Source organism: Tyto alba, unplaced genomic scaffold (assembly GCF_018691265.1).
Source record: "Tyto alba isolate M040663 unplaced genomic scaffold, T.alba_DEE_v4.0 Super-Scaffold_14, whole genome shotgun sequence".
Classification (NCBI taxonomy): Eukaryota; Metazoa; Chordata; class Aves; order Strigiformes; family Tytonidae; genus Tyto; species Tyto alba.
In genome coordinates this window covers 14775825-14793366 of record NW_024881276.1, presented here as the reverse complement: position 1 = coordinate 14793366, position 17542 = coordinate 14775825, and the positions used below count along the sequence as shown (strand labels likewise).

The window sequence follows — 17542 nt, the reverse complement described above, 5'->3', positions numbered from 1 at the left end:
TTCAATCCACCAGCAGCCTTGAAAGCTTGTTACAGTCCAAAGCAGAGAAGAGTTCCAAATTCCATTTGATTGCTACATCCTTACACTTCAAGACAAAATAACTTTTAAAAGATGTGCTTAGAAGAATAGCCCTATGTCTTACTCTATGCAAGTAAAGAGCTTTGCAAAATGCATTAACAAGCAAAACCCCTTGTTTCATTCTATAGGTTGAAGAAACTAGGCAAAGAAACTGTTTTCCTACCTCAGCAGGTCCAGTTCTGTCACTGTTCTTTGTCTTACATGCCATCTTATTCTACTATTACTTTAATACTTGATATTCCACTCCATATAGGGGCAGGATGTTTCCCACTGACATCAGTGTAGCCAGATCACATCTGTGGTGATTAAGGATGGAAGAGAGGAGTCCTTTATATTTTCATATTGATAACAGCCTTATTACTCATGCATAATTTGGCTCTGTTTTCATGTGAATATCATATTCAGGGCTTACTTCATGGACTGTTTAATCTGGACCAACAATTTTCTGGTATCAGGTCTAATTGCCTTGCTGCAGTGTTAGATTTCATAGGATAGCATTCCAAAACCTGGGATGCACCAGCAGAAATTTCTAATTTCAGATGCCCGACTAATAATTTAAGCTGTTCTTAAGACAGATGACTTTCCTTACAGCTGGAGGACAGCAAGCTTTTATCAGCAATAAGGTTGCCACAGTTTCTTCTCAATGATACATCAAGGGCAAATATTTGAAGCAGCTGAAAAGGATACAGCCCGTTTCAAAGCTCCTTTGTTCATAAGCTTCCATGGCCAAAGCTGTACGCTTCCTTGGCTGTGAAAAAGGTTAGATTTATGGCTTTTTAAAGATAGAAAAGGTATTTCAGCAAATAGTGTAGAAAAGCAGAACAGCTATTCAAATATTAAAGCACTTCTGTTCTTTAAAATAATAGTATTTTTTTTCCCCAAAGCTTAATATTGACATTATCTCTTTAAAATTCCTCTCTAACAAGAAAACACCTCATTCTTATGTGGTTTGTATGCATCTGTAGAGGAAGCATCCCCACACAGACTGCTGCATGATATTAATGACCCTGGATACCAAACTCCTTACGCTCCAAAACAAATACAGCAAAGGTTAAAAAAAAACAACTAAAAGACACACTCTAAAACATTCCTGGAAACATCATGGCTCTGTCCCAGAGACTGTAAGTAGTTTCTGGCCCAGACCTCAAATTCACCTACAGTATTATATAAACAGTCTGGTCAGTGGTTCACCAAACAGACATTGCACTGTAACCAGACTGTTTCCCATCTGCTGTATCCTGCTCCCAGCCGTGCACACAGCATTTTCAAAGATAGAACTAACCCCGTGCTGCATTTTGTGGGATGCTCGATTTAAAACTTCCACGCTGAGAATAAGTGCTTGACTGAGCCTCTCGGGCAAGAGGAACGGCCACGTCGCTGCCAGGCCCCGGCCTGGACATGGTGTGTGAGCCCTTCAGCTACAGCGGGGCTGGGCAGGTGCAGAAGAGGACTTCAGGGCTGCTTTGAGTCAAACTCTGAGCTAGTTCCAGAGGCCTGTTGACCTCAGGGTAAGCAAGGTCCTAGCTGTAGAGCTGAGTGAGCTCCGCTGGCCTAAGTCCCTCCTTGGGACTGCGGGCGCCGGGCCCTGCCAGGCCGCTGCCCGGCGGGGACGGTGCAGCGCAGCGGCCGGCGGTCCCACTGGGAGCTGCTGAACCGCTTCTCCGAACCAAAGCTACAGCCTGTGTGTTTCACAGCTTTCTAAAGCCACTAACAATCATTGTTTTTATCTAAACTGTTGATAGTTCAGGTCAGCGGAAGTTAACCAAGTGCTTCGCAAATTAGCATCTGTGTGTACACACAAGCCCCTGGCAGAAGAAAAGAGGTTTATTTTGCATTTCAAAGCACCTTTTTGATCTAGAAGAGTGTGTTCATTTAAGGGGCATTTTTTTCAAGTTATTTACTTATTTATTTGTAATTAATAATAAAAATTATTATTTTTAAAACCTGCATGACCATTAATTTTCTGGACTCTTTTGCTATTTTACATCAGAGTATGACAAGTTTGGTTTCATGATTCCATAATCAGCTACATTCAATATCTGGACTTTTTTTCCCTTGTCACTGTGATGAACTAAGTTCAACAAACCTGGACTCCTGGTTTGGCTGCAACCTGAATGTCTTCAGGTACACTGTACAGCTGTAGAAGCTCATGCAAATAATCTGCATTGCACTTGCATTTGACTTACTATAGAGCATGAGAAACTAATTGGAGAATCACATATATGAGAACAGAGCGATATATCACCATCAGTTTCACACTTAATACCATGTTGTTAAATGATAGTTTAATTTTTACACTATTATTTGCACATGCTAAAAGCGAGCCCTTCCAAGTAACCCTGTAAGTGAAAGATGACATGTTTTCTTTGGAATTGCTTTTGGTATTTTGTTGTCAAGATAAAAAATAAAGGTTAAAAAAATTGTGCAGTTCCCAGCTACCTGAAGTCTCAAGTGAACAATAGGTTTCTGCATGTTTATGAAAAAATACTGTCTGATAATATGCTAAAGTTTTCACAACTATTTCAGCAATATTTTAACTTCTGGTTCAGTTACATTTAATTGCAGTTAAAATGATATGCAGAGGCCAGTTAGGTTAACTACTGAAGTGTTTTCCTTAGGAGTAACTTTGAAGATAAATGCTAGAAAAATAATCAGGGCTTTAATATATGACAAAATAATAACTTATCTGCACTGTTTCAGTAAATGAAACAGTGAATTTTGTTTAGTAAAAAGCATATTATACAAGTTTTATTTTGCCCATTTTTTCCTTCAGCACTGCAGCATGTTGCAAGTGCCTTGCAGAACATTTTCAGGGAATAAATTCAACCATCTAATAAAGAGCAGTAAACAGTTGCAGTCAAAAAAAACCCAAAAACAAACCAAGCCCCAAAAGTTTGTTGGTATAACCAGTGGTAAGTACCCAGGAATTTGTGGTTCATAAAGCACGTTCATTATCTGGCTTTGTTGATTTTGCAGCGATGATAAAGATACAGGTGGTTTGGCCTAGTTTCTGCTAGTTATTCAAATAGCTGCATGAATGAAAACAAAGCCAAGGGGCAAAACATTATAAAAATGGATTGATTAATTTTTCTTAATAACTGCATGAGGTCAACTCTTGCTGAAGGAGGAATGTGAAAACAGGAGAAAAGTTCTGAATTTGCATCCAGACTAACTGAAAGCAAGATCAGGTCCAATCCTTAAATGGGGAGAGGGACACAACTCTGAGGTCTAAGTGCCCTGAAATGCTATCTAGGACAGGCTTTTATTGCACCTCTGATCTTACTACATGGGATGTTTCTACCAGTGATGGAAGTTTGTCAGTTTTATTTGCAAGTCAACTCTATAAATGCTTCAAGGGGGAAAAAAAAAAAAAAAAGTAGTAAAAATTCCTATCATGGAGTTACTAAACAGCACTTACATCTCCACTTGTAAAGTATACATACTCTTTTTCTGATTCAAAGATTCTGTAAAAGAACAAACTACCTCTTTCTATCTTGCCCCTTCCCTGATTTTATCCCATTCCTAATTGTAAGTCTCACCACTTCTTTTCTCCTACAAGGAAAAAAAAAGTACACAATTGTGGCAGTTGGCCAAGATGATCACAGTCCCTTCACACAGCCTTGTCTCCACCTGGTGCCTCTTCATCACTTCCTGTAAATCTGCACACTGCTGCTACCACCACTCCACATCTGGAGACAGATGGTATTTTCCTTATAAAATAAGCCTTCCTTTTTCTTGCTGTAGATAAGGCAGCAATACTCATTTCTCCTGCTTCCAGACCTAAGATCCAGAGCAGGAGGAGAACGCATATATTCTGCTAGCCTAACTTGTATAAAATAGCCTGTATGGCACTCTTATGCACAAACAGAAAAGCTTAGATCCATTTTTATGTCCAACAAAACTCACTCAAAAAGCCTCATTATTCCACTTTAATTCATGAGTCAAAAAGAAATGCAAGGAAAGAAAAGGAGTCAATCTCGATTGATTTGTTGCCCACATATAAGCATCTAGCATTATAAAAAAAAATGCCCTCGAGTACCCTTCCTAGTACCCAGCTGCTGGTCCAGAGTATCTTTGATCTCCTACAGGGCTTCACCCGTATCTGCCAGGCCCATGCGTAGGTCTTAGAAAACCTAAGACCTAAGCCAATAGGAGACAAAAGGAGACAAGTGGAGGGATGAGTTTCAAAACATTGTTCCAAGTCAGGTTATTATCCTAAGAACACCGTAGGTTATCTCAGACCACAACAGATGCCTATGTGGGTAAATGAATCAAATTCAGTGGGCTTAGAGGAATTTACACTTTAAAAAATATCTAGTAGTATTTTAATAGATCCTCAGAGCTGTGAAAGGGAAAAAAGATACAGAGACTTTTATAACACAATAGCAAATAAAAAGGATGACATTTAACAAAAAGAAAAGAAAAAAAGAAGTGTTTCTTTTTAGTTTGAAAGATTCCTTTCAAGGGAAATGAAAAAGGATGTACAACCATCTGTTTTCAAGACTGTCAGAAGTGGCAGTTACATAGTATTCAGCCACTACAATATTTGCGAAGAACTGAAAAGAGGTAGAATTAATGAGAAACATAGAGAATAAAATACATAATTAGTAAAAACATCCAATTCTACTTCAACAATACTGGAGCCTTAAAGGCATCAAAGTAAACACCAGACCCACATCTGTCTGTGGTAAGAAAAGGGGAAAAAAGTTAGTAGAAGTCTAGGTGACTGCTGCTTAGACCTCATGAATGTTGTGGATTCCCCCAGTTTACTACCATAAGATTAGAATCAAACCTCAAATTGTATTTCATTGGGTAGCTCATATCAAAAGCTCATAAAAATCTTAAAAAATATTTAAGTGAGTTCAATGCATACAGATCTCCTAAAGATGTTTAGGAATGCTTCTGCTTGGTGATTCAAACTGGTATGATCAGAGGAAGAATTATATTAAGTCTTCTTTATAAAGTTACCAGCAGTAAGACTCATAGATACAGTATTTCCTTATAAATCTTATCCTGAAATTATATTAGTGATTAAGGAACATTGCTCAAGATGACATTAAGACATCACTGATTTTATTCTAGACTACAGACCATACATAATCAGAAGGATAACTTTCATAATTTTTCAAACTGAAAAATGTCAGGACCCTTGCTTCAGAAAGAATAAACTGTTGTCTCTACCTTTAACACGAGGAAGAAAAGTGCCATTTCCTCATGCAAATATTCAGAAAATTGCATAGCAACCTATCTGGGAAATCCTACCAATGTGTCTGATCTGTGCTTTGTGCTTTTTTCTCATGGTAATCTTTTATCTGGGAACAAAGCCATGCTTGCTGAAACAGCTCTGCTTGTACAAAGTAACAGCTTGTCCAGGGAGCAACAAAGGACAATTTAATTCTCAGTACAGATAACCTGGTTAACTCTAGACAAGCTTGCTCAAGAAACAGAGCAATAAAGCTTCATTCTCAAATAAAGATAAACCACCTGGTTTCACCATGCTAACGCAGCCCCAGACAGCATCTGGATACCTAAGTAAACTTGTTCAGAACTAGACAGGGTATGTGCACAGCTCTGGGCTGGCCTGTATATACAAATCAAAGGTTGTGATACATAACATCACCTCAGTGTCATTTGAAGATCTGACTTGTCAAGTTCTTCACATAGGACTGGCCCTAACACCCAGAGAAGTGGCTTCACTTATCTTGACTGTGGCATGCTGTGTCAAATATTTCCCTACAAACCAAGCAAAGAGAAGTTCGTAACTCTGTAAGAGAAGATTTACAGAGGAACTAAGCCAAGAGAAAGGCATGTGCCCCTATAAGGCAGTCACTACGTACCTTGGTCACATTAAAATGAAGCTAGCTTTACTCCAGTACAACGTGTCTGTCTGGATGTACTTCTGTCGTAACTCAAACTATTAGTGTGATAAGCTGATAAATAAGGGAAAGAAAAGTGATAGTTATTATTCATTTTAGATGGTGGTCACATACTGAAAAGGATAGTGGTACCTCCTAGTACCTTGTCAGTAGAGAGAGAGAGAATGTATGTTATGTATGAAGAGTATGAGAATATGGTAATTGCCACAAATAAGGAATTATGTCACTCTTACCTTATTTTCAAAACAGATTTAAGCACATTAACAATCAAACAATGAATTTATTTGCAGGATACATCTATCATACATAGAAAACAATACTTATTGTTTGCTTGATTACAGAGAGAAAAAAAAAGCAAAACAAAAACAATACCTTATTCAAAGTGTTCTATATATTTGTTAGCTGACATTTTCAAAATGAAGCTTTCTTTTTTAAAAAAAAAAAAAAAACCAACATGATCATGAACAATGCATAGTAGGAACAAAGGGTCTAGAAATCTAACATTCCACAGCTGTGAGTCAGTGTGAAAAATAAGGCTATCTAGAGAAAAAAAACCCACAATGAATTTCAAAACAATACATATTCCATTGACAGGCTTCAGATAAGATTATCTGAGCATATGAAATATAAAAGCAAAGTTATGTAAGGAAAATAGGAATTTAAAATGTTAACAACGAACTTGGGAATGAAGAAACTAGATTTCTCAAGTGATGGCCTCCAAACATTCAAATTAGTATCAAGTGAAGATCAATTACCAACCCAAGATCAACATCCAGAGGTGAGAAATAACCAAGTCCATTTTACTAAATAAGCTACAACTACTCATAGCACTTATTCAGCACATATTTATCAATGGAATGACAAAGTGGTTTTTAACCAAAAATAAAAAAAGTTTGATCACCAGTCACTGAATGATTCAGTGAAAGACTGGAAAACATATCTGCATGCTCTGAAATGTTAATTACAAGTTCTTTTCACGTTTCATGCCAATGTAAATGGAATGAATGGAATTGCAGTGTCATATCCTGCGCTTTGTTCCTGTCCTTTCACACTGGGTCAGCAGCGTGAAGGTTTCATACAGCTGCCATAAACTGAGGTTCTTCACTGCCCCCAGTCACTGCCATCTGCTCTTCACATGATCGTAGTGGATGAGTCCAAGGAATAAGAGTCACAGAGCTGCTGTTTTCCAGCAGTCCCTAGCACAATGCTTCCCAAGTGCTGCATTAATACAGGATATGTACCACAGATAACTCAGCCACACTAAATAACTAGTCTCTACACAGTGTTACATTAAATTCAGGATAAAGAGGATACAAAATAACTGCTAATATTGGCTCTTACCTGAGTTAGATTCAGCTTCCTTACTCACAAGGTCACAAGCACAACGCTGAGGCAAGACTAGTTGCGGGAATTTGAATGTGGGTGTATAGAATGCATATTTTACAAATAACTATTTATTTCTAAAGTTTAACTAATATGTTTTTAAAACAAATAAATACAGATTAGGCTACATACACCTTTATAACCTTTTTCATCTGTCATAAATGATATCCAGATACAAATGCAGATCTTTCAGATAGAAGACATACAGAATTTATTTAAAAAAATATTTGCTACAGATCACCCTTTGCCATCATGCAAAATGTATAGGGAACTATTGGGAAAACTTGTATTGTTGATGTTCTAAACTGAACAAAAATATATCCTTATTTTAAGAAAGCTGAAACACCCTGACTGCCATGGGAAGTCTGTCCTGAAAAACATTTCTTCTGTATACTCTACGCAGTCTCACTCATCCCAGTTATCATTCAGAACAGCAAACTGCAGTATTTAGAGGGTAATGAATACTAAGGTTGACCTCTTTTAGCTGCCCTGAAAAATCTGTCTTTGCCATGCTTGTAGCTGAGGCCTCACAGAAAGCAAGAAATATATTTTAAACATCAGCTGAACAAAAGTCATGCAGCTGTAGCTACATTATGTCCATCACTTGTCTTATATTAATAAAGAAGTTAGATCAGTTATGGGAGAAAAACATAGTTGCAATTTTAAAATCCAGAGAAAGATATGGAATTCATAGGGAGAAGGAAAAAGAACAAAAAGCCTACATCACAGAGTACAGGGGACTGCTGTAAGTTATCCCTAAAAAAGCAGCAATACAGACTGTGGCTGTGTATGTATCTATTATATACGTGTATGTATACACATATACACAAATGCAGAATCATCATCACTGAAAAGTAACTGTCAATACAGCTGCTTGTTCTAAATAAAAAGGATGAGTTAACAGATTTTCTACTGTGGCTCATAAATTTGGGCTGACTAATCTGTAAGTCTGACTATACTTTTTCTAGTGAAGTCTCTTTCATTTAACTTGTACGGAAGCAAGCTGGTTTTAATTTCTTAAGTTTGCAAAAAGCGTGTAACATCCCATGTGCTAAAAAGTTAGGCATTTTCATGTCATATCATGCATTATCAGAACATGCTATGGAAGCCTTTGCTGATATGAAAAAATTCTCATAAAAACTTAATCAGAACAATGATTATAATTATGGAATTCTTCTGGTAGTTTTCAAGTAAAAGCTGTGTATAACACTTCCCAATGTTAGACATTACTTTTTCCATCTGATACAGATTTAAAATGCATAGTATATACATAAATAGTAGTATCCATCCAATCTTTAAGAGTGTTCTGTTCTATACTCCAGTCAATATGCGCTATAATTATATTGATGGATTCTGTATTAAAGAATAAGTTACATTTTGAAGGGCTAATAAGAATGAGAAGTAGAAAAATTTAGTTTTAAGGAAAGGCTTCCTTTCAATTTTTACAAAAACAGAAATAGAAGAAACATAGCAAATACTCCAGAGTAAAAATCCAACACAAAAAAAAAAAAAAATTGTGTCCTTCTGTGTTCTCTCTTGCGAAACAAACAAACAATAAATTTGTGTATGGCACTTGCTTATCAGAATGTAATCCATATGTTAGGATTCCAGGAGAATGAAATGGATCCACTGAACAACTTCTTCTTCAGAGAGGTTCAATTTAACTATTACCTTTGTCCACAGGTAATCTAAGATGTGCTGGGTCACCATTCATACCCAGTTTGCTTAAAGTCTTGACTCAAAGCACGTGTGCATACCTAAAATAAACCCTTATTCAATAGAATTTCAGCACATAGAGAAATGGACCCTTGAATTATTTTTAAACGCTTCTAGTACTATCTCTCCCATATAAGATAACCAGGGTCTGTAGAGTGTACTAGTGTGTCCGTTTCGCTTAAAACTGTGACTCATGTCTTCACCCTCTTTTTAATTATGAGGTCAAACACAGACTGAAGTTCTACTTAGTATAACTGTGGCTTTCAGTGATTGTGTAAAGTAAAATCAAATGGATTTAATTTTCTTTGATAAAACATCGTATTTTGGTAACACATTAAATAATGAGGAACAACCTGCCAGCCTCATTACAGCAGATGTAACTTGTGTAAGTTAATTCAGAAACTTTGGTTTTTTTAAATCTCTTGCCTATATCTTCAGGAGGAGTACTATGTTAAAAGATTGTCCCAAGCACCTGTAGTCAACATGAATATATAAAGTATCAAACCTGAAATATTTTTCACAGAATATTTTGAAATCACCATAGATGCATTTGTTGTTGCTTTAGATAAGACAGCACTGCAACTCTGATACATAAACAGTAACCATCTAGAAAAGTATATATCCTGCGGCATTAAAACTCTGAAGTGCAAATTAATTTTGTGCACTGTAGGTTGGACGAGACACAGAGACAGAGGAAAGTGGCACAGAGCCACTGAAAGGAAGAACTCAGATTAGTAAGCAGCCACTTGGGTGAGTGAGCAAGCTTCTGGAACACAGCCTTGGAGCCAGGCCTTGTGCAAGATCCAGGCTGCTCCTATCCCTCCTGTCCACAGAGAGATGGCAGTGGCCGATCAGAACCACCACTCTAAAGCCTCTATATGTTTCCAGGAGTGATGATGAGTTAGACTTTCAGGGTGTCTCCAGAATAAAGAGAAGCCTGCTGGCAGTTTCTGATTGTTTTTCCTCTCTTGGACTTTGTGTGACTTCTAACAGGCTCCAAAGGGACTGACTTGCACTGGATTGACTGGAGGATTTACTCTCTTTTACTGGGATCTGTGCCTACATGCCTGGGCTGAAATGATTGAAAATGAGAGGCATGGGCCCGCCACCCCACAGAGGCGAACTTCAAGAGGCCCACCCAGCCTGTGACAGCACTGGAGGGGTAAGTAAACTAACACAACAACAAATAAACAAACACGCTCTCTCATTACTGCCTGCGTCATCTTAAAAAAAGAATACATCTTCAGTAAGTGTGAAGGCTACTGTGCAAAAATACAGTAACAAATCAGCAGGCAAATGCAAACATCATAGTTACGAATCCATGAAATAGCACCAGATTTTGGGCTCAACCCCACTTTTAAAATTACCCAGGCTTTTACCTCTACTGCCAAGAGAATCTATGTTAGCTGGTCATTAATGCTTCCATACTCCCTGAAGGCCAGTATCCATGAGCTTAGCTTCCACTTCAGCTCCTGATGGAAAGGCCATTTCTGTAAAGGAACTCTTGAGCTGCAGCAGCTCCTGTGGGGAGCCCTGCACAGGCCAGAAGTTGCAGGGTATTTTTCAAAATTTTCCTGTTTCAAATATTTAGACTGTCAAACCAGAAGGGGTTTTTTTGGGGTTTGTTTGGGTTTTTTTTTTTTTTTTTGTTTGTTTGTTTGGTTTTTTGTTTTGTTTTTTTTTGTTTTTTTTTTGAGTATCAGCCTATACTGAGTCTCTGATGGAATCTGATTTATATAAACTAGGCAATATTTTATGTAAACTGGGCAATATTTCACAGGTGGACGTGACAGTCAATATATAATCTTAATGCATACAAAATATTACAGACTTAGAGCTTCAAAGTATGTCAGATATACTTCAGTCAGCAAAACACTGACTGTTCTTCCACTGCTCATTTAAGAACAAGGATATGGTCTGTATTCATTTCAGAAAGCAAAGCCAAATGTTTAAATAGTTCAATTCACAATCATATTCTTCCTCTAAACAATTCTGATTCAAGACCAACTTCATCTAAACATCTTTGTTAGCTATCTTTGAATAGAATGAATCCTAGCAAAGGAAAACAATGCTTAGAAAGACAGAAAACCATCAGCGAGTTACTGTACATATTACATGCATAGCATCAAAAGAGAGACACCATAAAAACAACAGATTTCACTTTTAACTGTAAACAGGTATAATATAGTATTTTCTGAGTAAAACAACACAAACATTACTTATCATTAAGGAATAATTGTACACAGCATACTTCAGCACTCAGAAACTAAATTTCAGTTATTTTGTAGCTATTGCTGACAAATATTGCCTTTAAAAAGTCTTCAGCTGAGTATGATAATATACAACTCAGTGTGTAAGAAACACAGACATGTGGGCTTTGTTATCCTCCCACATGCCTCATTCTTAACAGACATTGGCACTTCTCATCTACATCCTGAGGACAAGCTTCCAGTCATATTGGCCAGCTGAAAAGGAAAGATACTAACCCATATGGCCTCTCTCTCCTCATTAACACGCGGTAAGCATTTACTTAGCATTTCACCATTCTGAGATCAGACTTTAGGGCTTCTTAGAGCCCAGTTTGGTAGAATACCAGATTAAATAAACAAAACAAGACACTCAAGACTATGCTGACTGAGAAATGATCAAAGCCCACACAGATTTTATGACAGTTATTCAAATTATAAAATAAAAGCTAAGTGTTTTTTTTTCTCCCATTTTACAAATGTTTGAGGCCAAATAATTCCATTATTTTAAGATCTAAATTAATGAGGTCTTAGGTTTTTTCCTGTGAAACTTTACAATGCAATTTCTCCAAAATCAGTACAGTGCTTAAAGAGTATATAAAAACGTTCCTACTTCTATTAGATTTCCCATGACTACAGGCACAATGTTGTACAGTTTTAAATTAAAACAGCAGCCACTAGTGATTTTTCTTTCAGTGTCATTTTAAGGGAATTATTTCAATCTCAGTACTGAATAAGTTTTAAAAGGCAATGGATTCATTATTTCTGTGTACTTTGAGAACTGATAGAAGTATATCCAATGTTCTATCGTGCTGTCACCATCCAAAGTCCTAGTGCAACATTGGCAGCCAAAAGTGCACTACCAGCAAGTAAAATTAAAAAGCCAACAAGCTCTCTGTTTTGTTTTTCTACAACCAGGGAGCTCAGAGTGGCTTCCAGGAATGAATTTAATATCCACTGACCATCCAAAGCAAAGCAGGGTACAGCATTGATAACTGCCAGTGCTCCTGACAGTGAAATTAGGTACCTGGTTGACATTAGTTAAGGTTCATGAATAATATCCAAGAAAATGTAAAAAAAATTAATACAGAACATATTTTTTTACTTCTAGTATGCAGGGAGAAACATAGGAGAGGTATCTTTTTTTAGCTACTATTCTGTTTCAAATAAATTATATGAGTTTTACGCCATAACATACCAGCTCAGACAACTGCCTTTATAGATTAATTTGTTTTTAAGCACTCGGTTTGGATACTTAAACAACCTGCATGCTTTATAACTCAGATAAAAGCAAGAGACAGCAAACCCACACTTAATATTGCCCATCTTCCTCCCTTGTTTTGTGTGGTTTTGAAGGAAGGTTACAGCACTGACACCATGCCTGAAGTAAGAAAGTATTCTAGACCTATGACCTAAGTATGAAATAATGATTAGGAATATTTTCCAAAACACACCCTCACTGGAGTAAGTCAATTGCTAGAATATAATTGGAAATCTGGCCTCTCTCTCCTACTTACCTGTTAGCCAGAAAAATTGAGCGGATTTCTGTACATGCATGTGCATGTGAGAATAAGGCAAGGGTAGATCATTTTTATTGTTGGTAGAGGCTTGCTAACTGTAATACCTACCTCCATCCTATAATGGCTAGACAAGAAAACATATGACTTAGAAATCATCTGGGTCAGCGTTGGTGTGTTCCCAGAAAAGGGGAACTTATATAGTATCTTTACTCTAGTTTTATGGACTACACGGACCTACACTGTTTAACTGTTCTATAGCCATGCATAAATATTTCCGTTTCTAAAGCTAAGGGTTCTTAGATTAGACATATTCATGCCTACTAACCTTTATGAGTATATGTATCCCATTCATTAATAAGCATTCATTAATGACAATTTAATAAATGAAATAATTCACTTTAACTGAATTATAATCCTGCTTTTTGAGTAGGCTAAGTTTTCTTTTCTGTTGAAGAAAAAAAACAAAAAACAAAAAAAAACAACCATACCCTGTTACTTAGTTCAGTATAATGACTCAAAAATTATAAAACTCTGACATACCAAATCTAGCCATAACATCTCATTTGTCCTGCTGTAAATTCAGGCTTACTCTGACTTTCTTGTCAGAGCTGTTAAGACTCACCCTCAAGAAAGAGATAAAAAAAATCACTGACCAAAAATATGCTGCTAAGCACAAGAAAGTGAGAGATTTCATTCTGAGCTTGGCACATGGACAATAATCAATGCAGAGATGTGATAAAGATGTCAAAACTCTACAGAAATGTTTCAGAGCATCCTGTCTAAAATGATATCCAACTGAAATTTTGCTGGGTCACCAAATGCTAAACAGTTCGCTTCTTGCCTTAAAAGAACAAACATACTTCAAAGGATACTTGCAGAATGTCTCTATCACCACAGGCAGATCAATGCTTAGAAAGTTTTGTCGTGGTACAAAACTGCTGAGACTTACTGAAATAGAAATATAAAGATACACAAAACATGAACAGTCAATTTCAAGATCATAACATTATTAAATTTAGATTATAATCTTGCAGAAAAATCGGATCTGAAATGACATTTCTTCAAGGATGAATAACCCATCCAAATACGGTTTTGCTCGAGTTTTGTTTTTAAGAGTGCAGCCATTAAATCTTTCTTAAACATGGTCACTATCATAGTAAAATCACTCCACAAAATACAGTTAGTGTGATTTCAGTAAAAGTCGATCTAAGATACATATTTTCAGAGGCAACTGGACATCTGTAGTCATAAAGACCTCATTGTGTAATTTAAATCCATTTCAAAGAGAAACATATAAAAAGAGATTATGGTTACCAGACTTTTTCAACATATGCAGCCCACATGTGTACATTCATACTGTGGGTGCACATGTGTACTTTCTCTGAAGGCCAGAAAATTATTCTCTTGCAGTACCTGAAGATCCCCCCAACCCGAGGCTGAGCTCATGGTATACAGGAGTGAGGCAAACAGGGAGCAGAGTTCTGCAGTCACTCTGAGAATGCAAAGGCTAGCAGATGATGCACAGCTGCATTACACATCTTAACACCAGTCAGTCAGTACATAAGTAGCTTCTTTTTCTGTCTTCAAGTAATACTGTGACTCCACGATATAACTTGTTATTACTTAAAAACTTGGGAGGAGGGACTCAGCATCCTATAAATAGTGACTGGAAAACTGCACTGTCGAGCACTACATGACCTTGAAACACTTCTTTAGTACTGTAACTTCTTTGAAGGTATACAGGAAGCTTCAGCTGACTACATGTCAAATGTTTATGAGAGACTCCTCAAAGAAAACTGAGGTAGCTTGAGACGTCCCAGAGTGTACTCTCCCAGTACAGTGATTTCTTTCCTTTCCTACTAGAAGGCTCCACTCATAGCATAGCAGAGCCTTATCTCCAGAAGGAAGAGGTTTAGGTAAATTAAGGCAGAATGTGAAAATCACCTTAAGAATGAGCTTGCACAGTATCAAAAACAGTCACTCTGTCCCTAAAGAATGACTTTGGACGAGAGTTGAGGCCAGCCACAATAGCCTGAATTTTCCCTGCCAACCTGGGTAAAAGTTATAGCTGTAAAAAATACCATGTCCACAGACATGTGAAAGCAGGAGTTCAAATCCCACTCAGCACAAGCATCCCTTAAGAAAAGAACAATTTAACCCACCATTTGAGAAATTTTAAAACCATAGGCTAAAAGAACACTGGGAATCTCACAGCACTAGTACATTACATATCAAAAGTGCTGCTAACTATATCTTAGTTAAGACAAAGATGAGATTCCTTCAGGTTCAATAAACAATTCAAGGACACCGGAACAAAGACTATGGGAAAGCAGTTCCAAAGGCATATGAGGCAGCGAACTGGTCCGTTCAGTCACATATACACTTTTTTTTTCTGTTAATAGAGGCCCTTCTCATGAGTCAGAAACAGTAATCAGTCCAACCAGCAAGCACACCATGGGATGGAGAGATTTGGACAGCAAGGAGTCCCAAAAAAAAGAATGGCTTTGGTGTGGCAACAGAGAACTTTCCAATACCAAAACTGCCACAGCTGTGCCAAGACAGCTTGAAAATCATGTTCTCTCTTACCTTAGCTTAAGACCTTTGATTTAGAGGAACTGAGAGAAAATAAATCAGTCTGTTGGACTACTGAGTGAAGAACATAACAGACAGAAATCCTGGACACCACCCAGCTCATAAAGTCAGAGGCATCCAAGTCAAGTGATATCCAAAGCAAACAACTCGTCAAGCTGAAAGCTGGTATCAGAACATCTGATCAGACCTCTTGTTCATGAGCCAAAATAGCAAAATGGCTGAGGCAATCAGTGTATTCAAAGGTTTCAAAAGACACACACTGCTTGCCTGCCTCTTGACAAACACCTACTGGCCACTAACAAGTCACCATCCTGAACCTGAAGTTGTGCCTACACTGAAAATGGATCACTTATCTCCTTTCCTCTCTGTTGCAACAAACTGTTGTCCCTGACAGCCCCTAGACATGGATCTAAACTCCAAACCTTGCTGCTGAAGCAATCTCAGATAGACAAAGAAACTCTTCAGGAAGTTGCTGCATTGAGCTATAGACAATGAAATATGAGGCAATGAATTTAGTGGCTGTAATGGATCAAATCTAATGGCAGCAGGCAAATCTGTCCTTCGAGGAACAAAAGAATTACAGAAATAATGTTATCCAGGCTTGTCTTCAAAAGACACTGCTGTGAAGAGCTGAACAGCAATGAGGCCGAGTGAGAGAAAACAGTCATTGTTTTCCCACTCTAATTAAACAATTCTTTGACCTGGAATTATCATTTCTTTTGTTGGCTAATGCTAGATGGTGTTGGCAAATATTGAGAAGAATGCACAACGGACACAATTTTAATTAGAAGTGATTTGGAGACTAGGTTGACCAAAGAGCTTTTCAAAACCTCTTCATGGAGGAAAGGGCATGTATGCTGTGGAGGAGAGGAACAGTATGGCATGAGATATTTCTGTGTAGTCTCCAGAAGAACTATACATGTAACCCTTTAAATATGGGTTGAAAACAAAGAAGGCTCCTCCTCAGCTATAAAGAGAAACAACCATGGAAATACTGAGAAACCAAACTGTACTAGATAGACCTTCATCAGGGATTATGGCTGTTGCCCAAAAAACTTGCCAAGGCTAGGAAATGGCTTTTTTTTTCAGAAGACTTGGATGCAACAGAGTAGGAGACCGGTCCAGTTTGGGTAAATTATTTTCTAGGCAAGTTCCATCTTCTTTCATGAAGGAAATCTTGCAGATTTTGATCCCTGACGGGTGATGCAGACACAGTAACGTTCAGGGATATGATCTTCCCTCAAGCAGTGTGAATTCCAAATGTGAATGTCAGTCACCAGATCCTTCCCAACCAACAAGGGCCAGAGAAGGAAGCCAAGATTTTGCAATACCAGAAATGACACAAAGGAATAAAAAGCCCCATACAAAATAAAGAAGAAACACTGCAAAGTTACATGGCAATAATGTCAGGGCTCTCCATTTCAACCTTACATATCATCTGTCCGACATGGGGAGCGCCTCTGGAGCATCATTGGCCTGCTGTAAGAAAAGTCTAAAAGTCTTGAGTAATACCACATAAATTAAACCAATGGTATGAATTTATAGTAAATTTCATTAGATATGTTTTACAGAGAGAATGCTAATTAAAAGGATTAATCAATGTGTCCATCCTAGACAACATGCATTCCTAATCATTCCTTCTGTTTTAGTTTTGGCCAACTCTCCAGCACTGTAAGTTCATTTAGGATTACGATCTTTTACAGGTTTTTTTTAATATGAAAACAAGAGCTATATATAGCATCCGTATCAACAAAAAATATTTTTTCTAGGACATTTTACTTTGAGGAATCAGAAGCGTTTTATAGAAGCTGTATAGCCTATTTCTTGTAAGCAGCTAATATGGATATAAATTTTAAAAAATACTCTATCTATTAAATAATTACTGCTTTTCCATAGATCAGAACTATCATGACCATAATACAAGCCAAAATAAAAAATAATACATGCATAATCTCAGCATGTTTTTGAACATTACTTTAGTGATATTTCTAGAGAAAGTAAAGTCATAGTACATACTAGTGCAACTTCCATACCAGGTTGTTTGTTAAATGTAGTACTACTCTAAAAAATAATGTTTCCTGCAGGCAGAAAGATCACACTAGAGAATGAGGCATTTCACTAAAATATATTC

The 17542-nt window shown here is 37.3% G+C and overlaps 2 protein-coding genes across 5 annotated transcripts in view; one reads left to right on the top strand and one right to left on the bottom strand.

The window, feature by feature from the left end:
• Window positions 1-754: 754 nt before the first annotated feature.
• The window catches only part of SMPX (small muscle protein X-linked), a 93993-nt gene continuing 77205 nt past the window's right edge, over window positions 755-17542 (top strand). For 2 of the 3 annotated variants that reach the window (XM_042788576.1, XM_033010053.2), the window contains exon 1: window positions 6239-10215. The gene's annotated coding sequence lies outside the window, so the exon portion shown is untranslated. Of the gene's footprint in view, window positions 838-6238; window positions 10216-17542 lie in introns of those variants that run through there. The other variant, XM_033010054.2, reaches the window with a different exon arrangement.
• MBTPS2 (membrane bound transcription factor peptidase, site 2) overlaps window positions 10213-17542 on the bottom strand; it is a 31934-nt gene continuing 24604 nt past the window's right edge. Inside the window, exons 10-11 of one of the 2 annotated variants that reach the window (XM_042788574.1) lie at window positions 13692-13767; window positions 10213-12326 (exon numbers count right to left, since the gene is read on the bottom strand). In XM_042788574.1, coding sequence (XP_042644508.1) covers window positions 12104-12326; window positions 13692-13767 — 299 coding nt within the window. In that variant the 3' untranslated portion in view covers window positions 10213-12103. The remainder of the gene's footprint in view (window positions 12327-13691; window positions 13768-17542) is intronic. The other variant, XR_006164928.1, reaches the window with a different exon arrangement.